The following is a 19369-nucleotide window of genomic DNA, read 5'->3' as shown; positions in this document are numbered from 1 at the left end:
GGCGCGCGCTTCACGGGGCGCAGGGCCGTGGGGGCTCCGCGAACGCCTCCGCTGAGTCCGGAGAGCGGGGGCCGGCGCCGCAAAGCGGCCTCCGCTCCCCCGGGCTCCGCCGGGTGTCAAGAGCTAGGAGGTGGGCCGCCCCCTGAGGTCACCGCCGTGGTCCCCTCCCATCAGTGCGCCGCCGCCGCGCTCGGCGCGGTCCCAGGGGAGATGCCGTCTCCTGCACAAATCAGGGTTCGGCCCCCACGCACCCCCCGAGCCGTGCCCAGCCCCACTGCGCGCCCCCTTCCCCGGGGAGCGGCCCCGCCGCGCCGCTCCTACCGCCTCCACGCCGGCCGCAGGGGGCGCTGCTCCCCTCCGACGCCCCTGCCTTCCCTGCCGCACGGCTCGCGGGTCGGGCAGCCGGGCAACAGATGCTCCCGGCGCAGGCTGTGTGCCCAGCTCTGCGCTGGCGCAGGGGTCGCCAGGCCGTCCTCTCGACGCACGCCCAGGCCGGGCGTGCGGGCTTCGGCGGGAGGCTGGGGGCCGACAGGGGAATAAAGGACGGTGGTGCACGCCTAAAAGGACGAGGTGAGGGCCGCTCAAGGAGGGTCCTCCTGCTGTCCTCGTCGCCAGGGGCCCACGTCCCACTGCTCTGTCATCACCTTGTTGCCCTCTGCCGGGATAACCTCGCCCCCCTCCACGGAGTCAATACCGAGGGCTCCTTGTCTCCAAACATCACTTCCCCTCCAAGCAGGGTCCCTTCCAGGGCTGGTGGTGGCCTTGGCGGTTAGGGATCCAGATATGGTCCACAGGGCCCAGCCCCTACAATGACTGGGCTGTCTTCTCTCCCCTGGCTCCTCTGGCAAATCTGCCTGGGGCCTTGGGCTGGGAGCTGGGAGGGCAGCCCCCTGCCTAGAGCTGGTCACAGCCACAATTTGTGGGGGCAGGAGGAGGGGGCGCATGGAAGGCTTCCTGGAGGAAGACAGCTTTGAAAGAGGCCAGGTTCAGGGGCTGGGGGCAGAGCAGAACCAACTCAGGGCACGACACTGCCCTCTCTCACTAGGATGTGCTGGTGGGGCTGCCCAAGGGGTCCAATGCCCAGGGAATACCACCCCCTACTGGGTTCAGTGCCCACCCCTGTTGAGCAGCCCCTTCCAGGATCCAGGCCTGCAGGAGCAGCTGGGGGCCCCTAAAGGGATGGGCCTGGGTCTGCTCACTCTGAGCGCCTGTCCCTACCTGAGCCCCTTGGTAGGCTGGGAGGGGGGCAGGACACAAGCCAGGCACCGCCACACACAGCGACCCCCGCCAAATAAGGGAATGCATGCTGTGTTCAGAGCCTTGCAGCCGCTTTCCTCCTGCGGGTGGGCAGCAGTTACTGCCTGCGGGGGCTGGGGGCTCTCTGTGGAGACGTCTCCTTCTCTTTGTTCTGGCCCAGGGGCAGGTACCCAGTACTGAAGGCCCCAGGAGGGGCGAGGAGCCCCCCTCCCGGTTCTAGGGTTCCAGGGCTCCATCCCTGCCTGCCCCTGCCCATGCCCACTGCCCCACTACCCAGGAAGGCCCTGGGCCAAGTGGTGAACAAGGCAGACACGGCCCCTGCCCACCCTCAGGGGGCTCAGGGACTGAGAACTTAGACAAAGATGCAGAACAACAAACTGTAAAGGTGAGGCAGACGGACAAGTCAGGGAGGGGGCCTGCTAAGACCCAGATGGCAGGCAAAAGGCAGCTGGGTGAGGGGCCGGCCCATGGCGTAGCGGTTAAGCGCATGTGCTCTGCTGCTGGCGGCTCGGGTTCAGATCCCGGGCGTGCACCAACGCACCGCTTGTCAGGCCATGCTGTGGCGGCATCCCACATAAAGTGGAGGAAGATCGGCACAGATGTTAGCTCAGGGCCAGTCTTCCTCAGCCAAAAGAGGAAGACTGGCAGATGTTAGCTCAGGGCTGATCTTCCTCACAAAAAAAAGTCAGCTGGGTGAGGAGCTGGGAACAGCACATGCAAAGGCCCTGGGGCTGTGGGAGCCTCTCCCCAGTGAGAGCCTGTGAGAAGGACACAATGAGGGGCATAGGTGAGGCTGGTGGTGATGGTGAGTGCCAGGCTGCCCTGGGCCTCCCCGACTAGACTGGAGTCTTCCTGCTAAGACCAACGGGAAGTCACACCAAGCAGCTGAGCTGGGCTGGGCTGCAGGATTGCGGGGGGAGGGGCAGCAGGGAGCGAGGTCGGGGCACCGAGGCCATAAGTGGCCCCTGCCATCGTGCAAGTGAGAGGGGCCGGTGGCCAGGCCACGGCCTGGCAGCGGAGGGGCTGAGGAGGGGGGAATTCCAGTGTATGTAAGAGGCGGAATCCGGAGAACAATCCCCCCATGGGCCCCTCCCCCGTCCACCTCTGAAGCTTCCTGCTCGAGGCCAGCTGTGGACTGTGGGAGGAAAGGACCGCCTAGGCTAGCTCAGAGGCAGCATGGCTGATGGTGGGGCTTTCTGTGTGGCCGTTCCAGAAACTGCAGCATTTCGGCAGAGGCTCTTTCCCCGCTCAGAGCACCAGTGAGAGATGCTCACTCCATCTCAAGATTCAAGCTTAACCTGCTGGGGGATGCAGCCTCCCTGGGGCCCTTCCTGCTGGCCAGCCCTGCCTCCAGGACACAGAGGCCCCGCCTGCCCTGCAGAGCTGAGGAGACAGTGGCCTGGCCCCATCTGCCTCCCTCTAGGTCCTTTGGGAGTGGGTTCTGGCTCCCCTGGGCCCAGGGCAGCTGGGTGAGCATCAGGGCAGTACCAGGAGGTCGGCAGGCCCAGGAAGCCTGTTTGTGGGGCAGGCTCCCTCTCTCCCTGTGCATGGTGCCACCCTGCAGGGCAGAGTAGCCCCCTCCCACTCACGGTCCCCTGCTGCCTCCTGGGAGCCACAGCTTGGACCTAAGGGTGCCCAGGAGAGGTTTAAGTCAGGAAGGTGGCCGCTTCGGGGAAGGGGTGGGCGTTGGAGGCTGCTGAGAGAGGGGGCCTCCTCCCTCCTGGGGTCTCCCTCTGCAGGGATTTCTGCAGCCCTGGATCCCCCCACCCAGCACCCAGTGGGGGCCAGGGGGGCCAGGGCTCCTGCCTCCACCCTTGCCGGACCAGGCTGCCCTGCCTCCTCCAGGAAGGCCCCCATCACTGTTCTGGGGCCCACTGGACCCCTCAGCCTCCCAGCTCCACCTGCCCCCTAGCCTGGGGGCTCTCTCGGGCACGCTCTGAGGTGGGTGCTCAACTCATGCTGGACAAGGCATGGACAGGGTGGGGGCCGCTCGGCCTGGCCAAGGGGCTTCAGGACCAGGCTGGGGCGCAGGCTGCCCAGGGTTTGGACAGAGCCAGCTGGGCTCAAGAGTGAGCTGTGCTTCCGCCCGTGTTCTGCGGTGCTAAATATAGCAGCCAGGGAGGGGAGTTTCCGGTTACAGCCCCCTCTCCAGTGCCGGGAAATCGATGCCAGCTCCATTAGGCCCAGCAGCCATGCCTGCTGAGCTGCCCCATCGGGCTGCAGAGCAGAGTGAGGGGCTGGACTGCACCCAAGTCCAGGGACCCTGTCCTCCACCCCACCCCGCCAGTCTGGAGCCCAGCACGCTCCCCAGGGCACAGAGAGCCACCGGCCCCACCCAGTACGCAGGAGCGGTCACTCAGAGACAGTGGGCAGCACCTGCAGGCGGGCCCAGAGGGCCAGGGGAGCTCTAGAGGTGGGCATCAGGAAGCTGCAAGGGAGGGAGGAAGAGGGGCAGCGCAGCTGGGCAGAGCTCTTGCCCTGGGACTCGCTCTCCAGATGCACTGGGGCTGGGGCCTCCTCTGGACAGGGTGGAGCTGGGCTGCTCAGTACCCACTGCAGCCCAGCCCTGTGGCCCCGTGGACATACACTGCATGCCCGAGGGCCCTCCCCAGCAGCATGTCACTCACCTGGCTGGGCTCCCAGAAGGCCCCACCTGGGCGGCCCCATCTGGGTCCCAGCTGGCATTTGCATACAGGTGGTGCTGATGGAGTGGGCCCCTTGGGCACAGCCTCCTCAGGGCGGCTTCAAATGCCAGGCCCAGAGGCTGTCTGCACTACTGCTCCCAGCGGGGCTCAGCCACGAGCACTCCCCCAGGCCAGCAGGGAAGGGGGACCTGGGTGCCCCTTCATGCATGCTCACAAAAGTGCCTGCCTGCCTGCCTGGGGTCAGCATGGGTTCAGCCTGGGGCAGGGCAGGGGGAGCACAGGAGGACAAGTGGACCTCAGCCCAGGTGAGGTGCCCCCCACCCGACAATGGGGTGTCAGCAGGAGCCTGAGGCAGCGTGTCCTGCCTGGGGTCCTCCACCATTCCAGCCCAGGGCCCAGTCCAAGGGGACACCAGGGCACAGAGCACAGGTCAGGTTCACAGCAAAGCTCCTGCTTATTCCGGCCCCCGTCTCCACCTGCCTGTGGGGAAAGCCTTCCCTGGCCACCTCGCCCTCCACAGGGTCAGTGGGCCATGACCCAGGCTGCCCCCGACCCGTCCCCCAGGGCATCAACCAAGGGCTGACCAGAGGCTTTGGGGGACCAGCTCACCACCCTCAGAAAGGGTCAAGCCAGCTCTCCCTCAAGGAAGCTTCCCTGGCCCCCATCCCCCACTGACGGCCCAGCAGTGCCTGAAAAAGCCCACGACCATAGTGACTGGCATGCGCTCCGCATGGTGGGCTCCAGCCACCCGTCATGTACGGAGGCCATACTGGGTGCCTGGCTGAGCGGGCAGCGAGCCCTCCTGGGACCCCAAGTACTCGAGGGTCACGGAGGGCAGCTCACACAGTCGCTGACTCTCAGGACAGGCCAGTGTGCAGGGCACGGGTCCTCCGGGGTTTGTAGGCCACATCACACACAGGCCGGCAGACGGAGTGATGCCTCTCACGGCCCACGGGACATAAGCAGCAACTAGGAGCACCAAACCCAGGGCAGCTCTGGCTCTGGGCTCCTGGAGCAGTGCTCCAGTGCCACCGCACTCAGCACAGGGCCCCACACCTGCTCCAGGAGCAGGAGGCGTGTGCCCTCCAAATGCAGCCCGCAGTTCTGTGTGCCCCTCCTCCTCCTAAATTCTGGCTGCCTCAGCCCGCGGCCCGGTGCCCAGTGGGCCCAGCCTCAGACCTGCTGTGCTGCCCTCCCTGAGCACTTGGCCTGGCCTAGCCCCCGTCCCCACCTCTCCTGCCCCAAGAGGCGGCACAGCCTGGCACCATCCTCCCTGCCTCTCCCTCAGCCCCACCGAGGCCTGTGGCACTCCCCGATGCCTGCTTAGCCCCCTGCACCGCCTGCAGCCCGAGGCTTCTGCTCTAGCGGAACTGCCAGCTCTGATGGAGAGCCCCACTCCCTGCCCCTACCCCAGCCCCCCCCAACCGCCCCTGCTTTCCCATCGTCACAGCTCAGGGCCAGTGGACACAGGCTGGAGGGACACAAGCCTTTATTCGGTCTGCAGGGCGAGTGGTCAGGACCAGCCTCTGTCCAGGCACCCTGGAGTCTCACTGGGGACTCAGGCCAGGGGCCACGCAGCTGAGGAACCACGAGATACCAAAGATGACACCAAGGGTCTTGGGGACATCCGGGTCGTAGGCAAAGGCCTGAGCGCCATCCAGGGGCAGGTGCACGACCTCAATGAGCTCACCCTCCTCGGCCAGGCCCCCGCCTGGGCCGCCCCGCTGGGCGTCTGTCACCTCTGCATAGAACATGGTCTGGCTGGAGCCGGTCAGTCCCACGCCAGACCTACGGGGCAAGACAGAGTGTGCTGAGCCACCTACACGGGCCCCGCCAGCCACCCCTGCCCCTTCCACAGCCCTCTTCACCCTGCTCCTTCCAGCCCTCTGGTAGGCAGGACCCCAGAATACTCCATCACACACCCCAGATCTTCACCCCTGGTGTATACACCCCATGTAATCCCCTCCCCTCGAGTGTGGGGGAAACCTAGGAATACGTTGGGTATCGCTTCTGTGATCAGGTTATGTCATATAACAAAGACAAAAGGATTCTGCAGATATAATTAACAACCCTAATCAGTTGACTGTGAGTTCATCAAAAGGGACATTATCCCGGGTGGGCCTGACCTAATCAGGCAAGCTCTTCGGCAAGGGTTTAGAGATCAGAGACAGAGGAAGTCAGAGAGACACTGTCATGCTGGCCTTCAAGACAAAGCAAGCCATCATGCTGTGAGGGGGCCACATGGCCAGAGCCTGCCAGGGGCCTCAAGGAGCTGACCATGGTCCCAGCCAACAGCCAGCCAGGAAATGGGGTCCTTAGACACACAGCCACGAGGAGATTCTGCCACAATCTGTGAGCTAGGAAGAGGACCCGAGCCCCAGACGAGACCACAGACCTGGCCGACACCCTGACTGCAGCCTGGCGAGACCCTGAGCAGAGGCCCCAACTCCCCCGTAAGCAGACTGCTGACCCACAGCAGCCGCGAGGTTGTACACGTGAGCTGTTGGAAGCCCATGACACGCTGTTCTGCAGCACAGACACTCAGGACTCCAGGCTGGCTGGCAGCAGGGGCACACCCGGCAGCCCGTGCGGCTCAGGCCCATAAGAGCTCCCTACAGCAGCCCTGCAGGACGCAAGGTCCAGGCTGGGGATGGCAGGTGGCGAGGAGGCCCGGGCGAGCGGCTGGGGCTCACGGGCGTGGTGGGATGGGGGCGAAGTCCCCAGACCCAGGCCCATTGGTCCTAGGCTGGAAAGGGGTGTGAGGGAGTCCCATCCCTCACAGGCGGTGGCCACCAGGAGGGGGCCAAGCACCCAGGCAGAGGGCAGTGGCCCGGAATGGTGCCGGTGGGAGCAAGCGTGGGCAGCCATGGTGAGTGCTGGCCATGAAGCGGGGTGGGGGGTGGAGGGGCCAGTCTGGACTCCAGCACCGGAGGGGAAGGGCCAAGCATGGGTTTGTGGGGGGAAAGGGGAACCAGGAGGGTCTGGGAAATGTCCAGGGGATAAGGGGAACCCCGGGTCACCCCAGGAGGTTGGCTGAGGCCGGCCAGAGGCCTGCGGGGTGGCAGGCTGCCCTTGGAGATGCAGGGGAGGGAGGGGAGCAGGTTGAGGGGCTTCCATTCCCGACTCCCCAAGTCCCCCTCCCCCAGGAGGGGAGCCCTCACCCAGACTGACCTCGCCCAGCTGCTTCCTCCGCCCTCCAGCCCCTTATCTCCCGCGGACCCTTCCTGATGGCCTGTTTCCGCCGGCGGCCATGGCTTGTGCCTTTGATGGCCAGCCTGCAGGGTTTCCAGTCCTAGCTTCCGCCGGCTTGTGAAGGAGACGGGCGTGGCCTTTGGCCCAGACCAAGAAGAATATGCCCAGCAGGCCAGGCACTGCCTGTCCATCCTCACTCAATCACACCCTTAGCTGGGTGATCTCAGACGAGTGCCTGCACCATGTCACCTGTGACTGGGGGGTGAGTGGCCTGGCTCACCTCCAGGGCCAGGAGCAGGAAGCCATGGGACCTGCTATAGGGGCAGCACGAGCTCTGCTGTCTATCCAGCCCCCATCAGGCCCGCAGACACTGCTGCCACAGGGCCCTCCAGTCCTGCCTCCTCACAGCCACCCCTCGCTTCCAAAACACAAGTCTGAGCATGCTGTTCTCTGCCCAGAACCCTCCTTGGCTCCCCAGCACCCTCAGGATCAGGCCATAGCCCAGAGGCCCTGCTTGTGGAACTACTGCAGCTGGGGCTACATGTCCACTTGCCCCCAAGCCTTGGCCATGACGCCCACTGCCAGGACTCCGCCCAGGCTCACCTCCTCCAGGGAGACCCCAACCCTCCGGAACACATCCCACCCGCCTTCCTCCTTGCCAGCCCCACTGATCTGCCCACTGGCCCGACCCCTACCCCAAGTCAGGCTCCTTGGATTCTCCCCGCCCCCAGCACCAAATGCCAGGAGGCTCTGGGGCCAAGTGGCCACTGGCCGGCCACACGGAGGACACCTGCAGATAACACCAAGATGGTTGACCCTTTGGCATGGAAATGCCATGTTTAACATGAGGCTGCAGGCCCTGGCTCATCTTCTTCCTAGGGCTGGAGATCAACTCCAGCAGCCCACCCCCAGGCCAGGGGGACACCCTGACGAGGGCCCCACACTGAGTGGCCCCTGCCCTCTGGAGAAGGCTGCCAGGGGCCGGGGCTCAGCGTGTGGAGGGACACTGTGACACCCTCCTCCTGCGCTAGACTTCACCAGAGTCAGGGACGCATCACCGCGCCCCTGGGGCAGGGGACAGGCTTCACTCCAACATCCTGTCCTGGGAAGACAGCCCGGCTGTGGACCCTGTGGGGAGTGTGCAGCAGAGGGCACCCGGGCTTTGGTGGGGCAGTCCCTGAAGTCCGGCCTCCGGGCCACACCTCCCCCTCCCCAGGAGTGCTGGGGCCACTGCCCCCACCCCGGCCTGGGACTCAGCCTTCCCCTCATTCCTGAGCCACCATCTGACAGCAGATCTGTGACTCACCCCCACCCCTCGCGCCCTGTGCTTAATCCCACAGGAAGTAGAGGCATCTGTCGGCAGCAGCTGCCACCCGTGCGGCCCCACAGGGCTAGGGGCCGCAGGGTGGGGGCACGGGCCGAGCACGCTCCAGAACCAGCCCCACGAGCCCCGGGTTCCGGCCTGGATCTCGATCTGAGGTGTGTTCTGTCCAACCTTCCCCCAACCCCACACTGAAAGACAAGGAGGAATCGCCTGGCTTGCACGCCCCCAGGAACAGGGCGCTCACTGCCTCGCGGGCAGCCTGTCCCGTCCCCAGGCCGCGCTGATGGCAGGACGCCCTTCCCAAAGGTGCAGACCTGCGAGCCCAGCCCCACTCACTTGTACGTGGTGACCCGGCGCAGGTCGGAGGGGGCCAGCTGGTAGCCGCACTCTTCCCAAGCCTCCTTGCAGGCCACCTCCTCCAGCGAGAGCCCTGGCTGGTCCACGAGGCCGGCGCAGAGCTCGTACGTCACCCCCGCCGAGCCGGGCAGGGCCGCCTGCAGCTCCCGGGGCCTGTCCTGGTCCATGGCTGTCAGGGACCCTGGGAAGTGGCGCTCCACCTCGCCCACATACACAGCTGGTTGCGGGGAGGGAGGGCAGACCACGGTCACGGCCACATGGCAGCCACCTCCATGCGACCCACCTAGGCCACACCCCCTCATTGGGCCTCAGTTTCCCCTGGAGCCTTCTCCCCTCATCAGCATTCTGACTCTACACCACAGGGGCCTGAAAGTGACCCTGCAGATCTCCCCTCCCCCCACACCCCACTCCCACCGGCTGCACCTGGCCGGAACTGCTTCACCAACACCAGGCTCCTCCGAGAAGAGTTGAACAGGAGAATGGTCACACTGCGGGGGGGTGGACAGAGCTCAGCACAGGAGCAACCCCCTCCGCTCACCTCCATGGGGGCCCTGGCTACCGTCCTCCTGTTCCCAGCCCACCTCTTCTCCCCACAGCCCAGGAAATCGGGTCCCTTGCTCAGACAAGGAGACTGAGGCCAGAGCCCGCAGGGCCACACAGTCAGGCTAAGACCCGGACCCACTGTATTCCAGCTGGCAGGACGGGGGCAGCAGGGTGGAGACAGACATGTTGGGCAGCTGGGCAGGTCGGGGGTGGCGGCAGCTGAGGCTGGGTGACTGATGGGACATGTGGCCCCTGCTGGCCAGCTGCCTGGCAGCCACACTCCTGGAGCCATGTCGCTGCCCGGCCATTCCCCTGATGCTCAGGGGCCAGGGCACCCGGACGGTCTCTCTCAGGTCCAGGAAGGCCGGCCCTCCACCATGGTCCAGGCAGCCTGAGCCGGGGGCCAGCTCAGCCTCCAGGCCTCGGGCTGAGACCTCAGAAAGGAATGTGAAAGTGAGGACTGAGCGTGGAGCAGTTCAGAGAACAGGAGAGCGCAGAAAGGCAGAGGCAGGGGTGGGGCTCCAAGCCCTGGGCCCCAGCGTCCCCGCGGGCATTAGCTTGCGGCTTCCCCAGTGGCCGGGCCACGCTGGGCCCTCACCTGTCATGTGTCTTCATGAAGTCCCACGACTTCTGGGTGCCGTTCTGAAAGAGGCAAGGCAGTGCTCAAGGTGGGCCGAAGGGCTGCCAGTGTGGGTGGAGGTGCTCTGGGGAGCTGAGGAGGCCACGTAGACCTACTGCAGCAGATCCTGCCAGGGAGACCCGCTCACAGCCTGGGCCCAGAGCAGTTGGGAGCTGTGGCAGATCAGTGAGTGGGTAGCAGCCCGAACTGGGCAAGGAAGTCAAGGACAGCCTGACGCTCTCCAGGCAGAAAACCAGGGCAAAGGGAGGAAAGGCAGACCAGGCACAGCGTGAGCTGCCACCCAGCACCGGCTAAGCACAAGGAGCTGCAACGAGATGTACACTGTCACCAAGTGCGGGAAGGACCATGGGGGTATGGGGAAGGGGCAGGTATGACGCTTCCTCATAGTCAGGGCAGGGAGGGTCCCAAGCGGGCAGAGCTGAGATCAGGTTTGCACCGCTGACACGCCCTCGGGCCACTGGACAGAGGGAGATGGGAGGGCGGAAGGGGCAGGCTGGCCTCCTGAGAGCGCACCAGCAGCAGAGCAGCCGAGCAGCCGGGGCCGCATGGTGCCTGAGCTAGGCGGGAGAGCACCCTGCAGGACGTGCTGATTCAATGGTGGTGACTGGACAGTGGGACAACCCCCTCCCCAGCCCAGTTTCTGTCTTGGGCTGTCTCTCATGCATCCTGTGGTCCTGCTGTTCTGTCACTTTCCTCCACCAGCCTGCTCCCCCACCCTGGGCACTCTGCCCAGACGGGCTCGCAGGGCTCAGGCAGCATTCAGTGAGGGAAGGAGGTGGTGCGCGGTAGGGGCCTGGGCCGGGGTTTCAGCAGGCAGGAGGTAGGAGGGGCCCAGCATCCTGCCAGCTGGCCACCGCTAGGCCAGGCGGGCTCCTATCCTCAGGGTGAGGGCAGGCAGTGGCCATTCCACCAGCCCCGCCCCCTCCCCAAGGGGTTTCTGCAGATGGAGCTGGACCCGGGGCCCTGCCCTCTGGCTGCCCATCACCAGCATGCTTAGCTTACCTGCCTTCAACCATTGGGTCAGCCCTGAGGCCCTGGCAAGCTGCTGGCCCCACCCTTGGGACTCTGACCAGGTCATGAAACGGACATGGAGCTGAGCACCAGAGACAGAAAGCGCAGCTGGGGCTGCAGAGGGAGGACGCTAAGGGACAGCCTTTGTGAGGACTTCCTGGAGGAGGTGACACGGCACCAGGCCCCACAGAAGTGACGGAAGAGCATCTCAGGCAGGGGGACCTCACAGGCAGAGGCCCTCATGCTGATCCGAGAGGAGCTGGGAAAATTGGCCTGAGCTCTGCCCTAGGCAGAGGTATCCTGGAGGGGTGGCAGGGCCTGAGTTTCCAAGGGGAAGGGAGGGCGGAAGCCCTGTGGTGCGCAGGTCGGCCACCTGGGAGGCCGTTGTGAGGCACCACCCCGAGAGGCAAGCCCGGGCCTGCCCGCAATTCGGCCACCCAGGGGCGAGCCACCCACCAGGACGGGCTCCCAGGAAGGCCTGCCCCCCAGTCGGCCATGTGCCTGCCCTGCCCCCTGCCTCCCTCAGGGTGAGTGTCACCCGGGGCAGGTCTCTGGGACCCTCTCGGCTCAATATCAAAACGTCTGTCAGACCCTTGGGTCCAGCCAAGGTGAAGTGCAGGGGAAGGTCCAGATAGGCTCACCAAGGCCCAGCCGGCCCCTCCCACAGGACCCCCTGCCCAGTGAGTGGGACCAGGCCTGGCTCGTCCTCCAGGAGTCCTGGGAGGGAGGGACAGGACTGGAGTGTGAACACAGCCCCTCCCTGAGCCACAAGAGGTGCCCTGCCTCTCGTCGATGGGTCTGTCTGTCCATTAGATCTCCCCTGGCGGGGGTGGCCAATGACCAGAGGATGCAGATGCCCCTCGGTGGCATGCACTGCTCAGCCCCATGTCCCTCGGCCCCTGAGGGAATGCTGTTCCAGCCCCCAGACCCTGCTCACCACAGCCTGCAGCGCACACCGGCTCAGCACTGGTTACCAGCACCCGTCTGCGCTTCACAGGGGAGAGACTGCTGCAGCCTCGGGCCACAGGGGGGTGTGCCTGGACCACCCTGTGCCCACCTGCTGCCCCCCAGAGCCCTAGCTCCCAGTTGCTGTGCAGCCACAATCAGGGACCCCTGCCCCAGGCCAATGCCAGGCAGAAGGGCAGCGACCTCCCTGTCCCCACACTCTGCCCTCGACTGGCCCTGGCTTCTGGCTCAGGCCAGCACTGCCAACGTGGGTCCATCTCGAGGACACGAATTCCCTGTCCCCTGGAGCCAATAGGGCTATAGCCACAGGGAAAGCGGGGATGCGGGGGCTCCTCTCGGGCTGGGGGCCAAGAGGGCTTCACAGGGTTGGCAAGAGGAAGGGGCCTAGAGAGGACGGGAGGGACATAACGCTGCAGGCAGAGGGGCACCAAAGACCTGGACCACTTCTCCTCACTGAGGGGCAGGAGGGCAGTCTTCATCTGAACGGCATGGAGAAGCGCGCTGGGGGCAGGTGGAGTGGGTAGCCAAAAGAGGGGGGCCCACGCCAGACAGAACCAGTTCTGTAACCCAGCACATATTTCTTGTGAACCTACTACATGCCCGGTGCCAGAGGAGGAGGTAGGTGTGGTCCTGCTCCCCAGGAGATGGGCCAGAGGAGGTGACGCCCTCGGAGCTGGGCAGCTGGAGACTCCAAAGAGGTGCCCTCGGAGGAAGCCCACCTAGAGAGGCTCTCCAGTGCCCACCCAGCTCCCTCTCCTACCTCCTCCCTCCTGGCCTCCTCATTCAGTTCCCCTTCCTCCTCTGCCCAGATGGAGACCACCAGCTCCAGGAAACTTTCCCTGATCCCCGGGGCGCCCAATACGTCTCTCCGCAAAAAAGGCCGGGGCTCAGCAAAGCCTCCTTGGAGGAATGAGTGGTCTCCGGAAGTGTCTCTGCCGGGGCCCCTCCCCGACCCGAGCGCCCTCCGGGGTCTGCGAACCCTGACCGGTTCTGGTGCGCTGGGCGGGGAGGCAGGGCGCGAGGGGCGGGGCTCCTGGCGGGGGCGGGGCTCCGGGCTGTGGGCGGGGTCAGGTTCCTGGATTACGGGCGGGGGCTCCAGGTCTGTGGGCGGGGCCTGGACTCCAGGGCTATGGGCGGGGCTCGGATGATGTGGGCAGGACTCGGAGCGGGGGCGGGGCTCCGGGGCCGCCGGAGGGCCGCGGACGCGCGGGCGGGCTCACCTGGCGGTAGTGCAGCGTGAGCGGCCGCAGGTAGGGCGAGGATGCGCAGCGGCCCACGGCCGCCCCCTCGATGCGTTCCATGGCGGCGCGAGGGGCAGCCGGGGCCGGGGCGGGCGCGGGCAGGGTCGGCGCTGGACTCGGGCGGGCCGGCGGGCGGGCTGGCGGGCGCGTGACCGGCTCCGGGCATGCCCAGTGCGCGCGGGGCGGGGCGGTCGCGCCGCGAGCGCCGGGCTGGCGCGCAGGTAGCACCTGCCGGGGTCCGCGCGCAGACCGGGCGCTTCCGGAGCCCCGCGGGGTGAGCGGGATGTGAGCGACCCAGCTGCGGGGTTGGGGCCCGCCGAGTGTGCGGGCCCGCCGGGGCGGGCGTGACAGGAGGAGACGAATGGGAGAAGAGATCCCCGGTGCTCGGGGCTTGGGACCTCACGGTCGGGAGAGGGCTTCGCGGTGCAGCTCTGGCGAGGATGAGCCGAGCGGATGGCTCCCCAACCGGCGCTGACCACCACCCCGAGACTGGGCCTTCCGGGGGCGGGGCCAGACCTCCACGAAAGGAGAGACTGGGCCCTGAAGAGAGAGGTTGGCAGTCACGGCTACGGCTGCCTTGCGAAGCAGTAGAGGAAGAACGAAGAGGTCAAGGGACCCCTGCGTGGGCAGTGTCGGGGGAGAGTGGAGGCACCTCCAGGGAGCATCATGGCTGGGAAGAGAGAAGGCTCTGGAAGGAAGGCAAGGCAGAGGAGCCCTAGTGGGAAAGGGGAGGGACCAGGGCCTAGGCGGAGCCAGGCCCTCCCCTCCAGGCTCCTGGGATGGGTGGAGAGCTGGCCTGGACAGGGACTGCCCACCTGCCCCTCGTGGGAGCAGCTGCCACTCCCTGTCTCTGGGGCTATCCTTCCTCCACCTCAGGAGCCAGCTGCTAGTCCCTCCCCCAAGAAGCCCCCCTGCTGTCTCCCCCGCCCTGCTGACACCTCTCCCAGGCAGCTGGACTCCTTCCTTGGGTGTGGATCCCGAGGACCCCCTCCAAATGCTGCCACTGCCTCCCCAGGGCCAGGTGCTAACGATGGGGTGGGGGAGCTGAGCCCTGCACCTGCTCTCTGAACTATGGCCCTGGGGGGACAGCCCAGGTGGGGCTGGCTGTGTGGCCTTAAGGTTGACTCCCATGTCCCCGTTATCCATTGCTGTGTGACAAAGCACCCCAAAATTCCATGACTTAACGCACCCATTTATTACTCTCTCCCCCAGTCCATGGATGGCCCTGGCTCTGCCAGGCAGCTCATCCTTGGGGTTTCTTTGCAGTCATGATCAGGTGGCAGCTGGGGCTGAAATCTTTGGAAGGCTCAATGGGGTTGCAAGTCCAGGATGGCTTCTTGGGCCCATGTCTGGCACCTCAGGTGGGTGGCCGGAACAGCCCAGGCTGGCTGGTCATCTCACTGCATGTGGCCCCACCGTGTGGCTGGCTTGGGCTTCCTCAGAGCATAGTGGTCTCAGAGTAGTGGGATTCTTCCATAGCAGCCAGCTCCCCCAGCACACAGTCACTAGGCAAGGCTTCTCATGACCCAGGCCCAGATGTCCAGCAGTGTCACTCAGGAAGTCTGGAAGGAGGAGGCCCAGAAGCATCCATCGAGCACTTCCACCATGCACCGCGGGTCCTCCCTGCTCAACCTCATGCTCCCAATATGGCTGCTGTGACCCAGGTATTGCATACAGACCCAGTGGCATCAGTAAAGGGGAGGGGGTGTCTCTTTTGTCAGGAAGAAACCGTTGCCCAGAAGCCCCCATTGTGAGCACCAGTGACCATTCACCTCCAAGGTTTGGGCCAGGAGGTAGGGTGCATCGCCTTCCCTGAGCACACACCATGGAGGGTGAAGCCCCCAACCCGAGGCTGGGCCTGTGAGGAGGAGGTGAGGTGGGCGTGGCGGGGCTATAGGAGAGGTGTCCACTGCCTCAGCCTCACAGCCCCAGAAGATTTGCTTTTCTTGCACACACACGTGCACACACGTGCACATATCCATTTTCCCTCTCCCCACAGGTGCACCTCAGGAGTTCTGGCTGATCAGTGTGAGTGTTCACTCCCTTCATGAGAGTGCGCACTTGGTGGCATGTTCACAAGTGCCTCGTGCTTGCATTTCCACCACGGGTAACATTCTGGTTTAATCGCTGCTTCCTTCCCCTCTGTCCTTTTGTGATGGTCCATTTATGTGTCAGCGGGGCTGGACCCCAGGTGCACAGACATCTGGTCCAGCATTACTTCTGGTGTGACTGTGAGGGCGATTCTGGGTGAGATTCTCAGCTGACACGGTGGACTGAGTAACCAGATGCCCTCCCCAGTGCGGGGTCTCACCCACTCCCTGGGGCCTGACCAGAACAAAAAGGCAGAGGAAGGGGGATTCGCCCTCTGCCGGATGGTCTGCCAGCTGGGACGTCGGTCTCCTGCCTCCAGACTCACTGAGGCTGGAGCCGCACCGTCGGCTCCCTAGGGCTCCAGCCGGCCGACTGCAGATCGTGACCCTTGGCCTCCGTTACCACTGCGTGAAAGTTCCTTATAATAGATTTATGTCTACAGAGAGATCTATATGTGTATCTGTTCTGTTTTATATAGAGAGATATATATAACATGCACGTGTAGATTCGTCCTGTTTGTCTGGAGACCTACTGCTGCTTCTTATCAAGGTCCCTGCGGTCCCACAACCCACCTCCAGGTTGATGAACCTGGTCATCCTGCAATTGGTCCTTCGTGGCGGAGGCCCTCCTCCAGCCACCATGGCCTGGTGCCCCCTTCTCCGGGAGCAGGGGGTCCCCTCGTCCCCCTGACGAGCTCCTTTCCGTTAGTCAGTGGCCCCATGCCCTCCTCTCCCTGGTCCACTCCCTCGTTTTGCTGGTGCACATCCCCCTCCTCCTGGAAACGCCTCGTGAAAGCCGATGAGTTGGGACCTTATACCTGTGTGGAAACGTCACCAGCCCCTCGCCCTGACTGCCATCTGACCGGTGGTTAATTCTGGTGTGAAAACCATTTTCCCACGATGAAGGTGCCCGCCGCTCCTGGTGTCACGGTCACCGCCGAGCTTTCCTGACCCTTTTTGGCACTTGTCTCTCCCTCGGCAGCAGTCAGGTCCCCAGATCCGTGGTGCCCTGTCTCTGGGTGGGTTTCTCGACCCCCGGCCAGGTGGCCTGTGACCATTTCCGTCTGGAAACATGTGCCCTTCAATTTGGGAAACATGCGTGTCACATCTTTATTATTATTTTCCTTGACCGCTTCTCTCTGGAGCTCCAGCTGGTGGATGTTGGATTGCGTGGATCTGGATGTAGGAGATTTTCTTTACTTTCCTCTTTTATTTGTGTCTCTTGGTCCTCCAGTTCTACTTGATGGGAGAGTTTCTCAATTTTATCTTCAGTCCATCCATTCTGTTCACGTTTCTGCCTTTGTGTTTTTAACCTTGTGTGTCCACGCTTCTCTCTCCCTCACGTGTCTTTGTTTCCTGGATGTGTCTTCACCTTCGAGGAGGGGGGTCACAGTTGTTTCCTGGTCCCCTCTCGCTGTCTCTGTTTCCTGTAATCCAGGGTTGGGAGGCGCTGTCTCTGTCTGGGGGTGGGTGTTGTTGACTGGGGGGCTGCCCTGCGAACCAGCCCCTTTGTGCACCCCCAGGTTTCAGTATCCGGGGGGTCTTTTCTCTGGGCCAGTTCGTATCTCCAGCGAAGGGCCCTCAGGCCTCTGGCCTGGGCCGCACAAACGGAGTGTCCGCAGGCCCTGCCCTGAGGGTTCAGGTTCTCCGGAGAAGCCGGGACCCGCAGGCGGCTGGGAGTATGCCTCTCGGCTTTCCTCTCTGTCCCTCCGCCGATTCCCACACCAGCATCCTGTCCCATCACTGTGGTTTCGAGGCACATCTTCATCAAAACTCCACCCATTTGCTTTTTTCTTCGTTTTTCAAATTTAACTTATTTATCATCGACCTTCATTTTTTCTTACAAATGTTAGAACACATGTGATAAAACCAGTGCAGGAATTTGGATTGGAACGGTGTTGGGTCTGCAGACTACCTGGGAGAGACTCAGTGTCTGCCGGGCTCCACGTGGGCTCACCCACATCTGCTTGTGTTCAGACTTCCTCCCTGGGAGCTGGGTGCCTCCTTTGCAGGCAGATCTCCGGGCCCTGCGTGTTTCGCTGCATTGTGAATCGTATCCTGCTTTCTATGTGAATTCTGCTGGGTTATCGCCAGGGTGAAGGAGCACTGTTGATTTTTAAACACTGAAATGTGAAATGTGTCGGACACGCAGAAGAGTATAAAAAATCTATTTGTGTAATGTACAGTTGAAAGGATAATAGGAAAAGAGCCACGCAGGAGCCAGGTCACGAAATAGCACCTCTCTGGCACCCTGAAAACTGCAGGGGGCTCTGCCCACACCAAAGTAACTCCTTCCAGATGTTGAGTACCATCTCCCGGCTTTTCTGAACCCTTTCTGCATTTGGTGTACGTCCCCGAGCTATATTCCCTTTTGTTTTGACGACCTGCTCAGCTGAAGTCTCCGGGAGAAGAGAAGCTGAGCAGAGCCTCTGGGTCCAGGTCTGGCCTCAGCCTCCCCGAGTGTTTCTAGGAGCAGTCCTGGGGCCATCAGTGGGCAGGGACACAGATGATCTAGGGACACTCAGACCCCCAGGGGCAGGGCATCTGGCAGGGCTTGGGGGCTGGGCTGCCCTGCATTTCTGCGTCTAAACCCACCAGGGCCTCTCCCAGTCCTCCAGCATAGGTCAGGTGTCAGTCAAAGCAGACAGTCCTTAGGGAGCCGCATCCTCGCTGCCCCAGAGCTGCCATCTCTTGTGTCACACTGTCTGGTCTGGATGGCTGACACTCACAGGGACACAGCTGTGAGGCAGACATCTCCCTTCGCCACCCCCTGGGACTCACCTCCCCTGGCTCCTGTGTTAGACACTGGGGCTCCATGTGCCTGGCCTTGCTCTTTCTTGGTTTACACTCTCATTTGAACGGAGCACATCTTCCAATAGCTTCTTGAGAGAGTGCGTGGAAGATACATTTTAACACCTTGCCTGTCTGAGAGTCTTTATTCCACTGTCGTACTTGAATGAATGATGGCTGGGCTGGCTGTAGAATTCTAGGTTGGAAATCTCTTCCTCTGGCCCTTTGTAGGCATTGCTTCCTTGCCTGCTTACCTCCAGTGTGGCTGCCTCCACTTCTCAAGCCATTCTGAGGCCCTTTTGGGGCCTAATACATATTGATTTGGAGAATGTCCCATTGGTACTAGGAAAGAGTGTGCCTCTATCTGTTTATTGCATTATCCAAAATGTCCACGTCTGTGCTTGTGGGTGCTTCAGCTGTCAGTTTCTGAGAGAGGAGTCGGAGTGTTTCCAACTACAGTTGTTGGATCAATTCTCATCCGTTGCTTTCTGTCTTCTGATGCTGTGTTTTTAGTTGCATACATGTTATATTTTTTGATCTGCTATTCATCGCACAAGTATTGGTATCTCTTTGTCCTTCAAGATGCTATTACTTTAAAATCTATTTTCTTGTTTATAAAATAACTACCCCAGCTTTCCTTTGGTTAGAAGTTCTCCATCTTTTATTTTCAAGTGTTGTGTGTCTTATTGTTTTAAGTGTATATTTTGATAACATAGTACAATTCGGGGGGGTTTCCTCTCCATTCTGAGCCTCTAATTTTGATCATTGAGTTTAACCTGTTTGTATTTATTGTAATTACGGTTATGTTCAGACTTATTTCAGCCGTCTGATTTTAGGATTACTATTTGCTGAGCACATTTTTGTTGTTGTTCCTTGTTTTCCTCTGTTCTGACATTCCACTGGATAAATAAAATTTTCATCTGCTGCTTTGAAAGCTATACACTCTGTATTTATGCTTTTGGTACTTGCTCATAACTTACTAAGACCCACATTTCTGCCCTTTACCCTTGTGCTAGAACGTAGCAGTACCCACACAGGACCTGGCTCTACCATGCTTCACCTTCCTCCCTTCTCTCAGCAGACTCTCCTATCCCTACCATGTTGGCATCACCAAGAATTTTGTTCTGAGTTCATCGATCCATTCAACAAATATTGAGCAAGCAGCCACTATGTGCCAGGTACAGTTCTTGGCACTGGGGGTGCAGCAGTGACTAAGCAGCCCCAAGCCTTCCTGGGACTTCTATTGCAGTGGGGGGACAATAGACAAGTAAGCAAATATGTACAGGTACGGTCAGAGGGTGCTGACTCCTGGC

At 62.5% G+C, this 19369-nt stretch overlaps 1 protein-coding gene and 1 long non-coding RNA gene across 2 annotated transcripts; one reads left to right on the top strand and one right to left on the bottom strand.

Annotated features, from left to right (window-relative positions):
- Positions 1 to 5373: 5373 nt before the first annotated feature.
- On the bottom strand, positions 5374 to 13562 carry NUDT14 (nudix hydrolase 14). Its single transcript, XM_004434318.3, has 5 exons — positions 13156 to 13562; positions 9917 to 9960; positions 9199 to 9263; positions 8755 to 8992; positions 5374 to 5690 (listed from the first exon to the last, which is right to left on the bottom strand). The coding sequence occupies exons 1-5, from the start codon at positions 13234 to 13236 to the stop codon at positions 5450 to 5452; spliced, it is 669 nt and encodes a 222-aa protein (XP_004434375.1). The 5' UTR covers positions 13237 to 13562; the 3' UTR covers positions 5374 to 5449.
- LOC147913791 (uncharacterized) lies at positions 13117 to 15718 on the top strand. The gene is made up of 2 exons (XR_015556029.1): positions 13117 to 14840; positions 15176 to 15718. It is a non-coding gene; the product is annotated as an uncharacterized LOC147913791 (long non-coding RNA).
- Positions 15719 to 19369: the final 3651 nt, after the last annotated feature.

The sequence above is a fragment of the Ceratotherium simum genome, chromosome 24, assembly GCF_057802395.1.
Source record: "Ceratotherium simum simum isolate JZ-2026a chromosome 24, ASM5780239v1, whole genome shotgun sequence".
NCBI classification, from domain to species: domain Eukaryota; kingdom Metazoa; phylum Chordata; class Mammalia; order Perissodactyla; family Rhinocerotidae; genus Ceratotherium; species Ceratotherium simum.
This window is presented reverse-complemented; position numbering and strand designations above follow the sequence as displayed.

Bases quoted from the DNA above. Each gene is read 5' to 3' on its own strand.
- NUDT14 (XM_004434318.3), bottom strand. From the start codon at position 13,236: ATGGAACGCATCGAGGGGGCGGCCGTGGGCCGCTGCGCATCCTCGCCC. The intron at 8,993-9,198 runs GTGCAGCCGGTG...CCCCGCAACCAG, and splicing joins GGTGAAGCAGTTCCGGCCAG to CTGTGTATGTGGGCGAGGTG. The intron at 5,691-8,754 runs GTGAGTGGGGCT...CTTGCCCCGTAG, and splicing joins CGCCGGGTCACCACGTACAA to GTCTGGCGTGGGACTGACCG.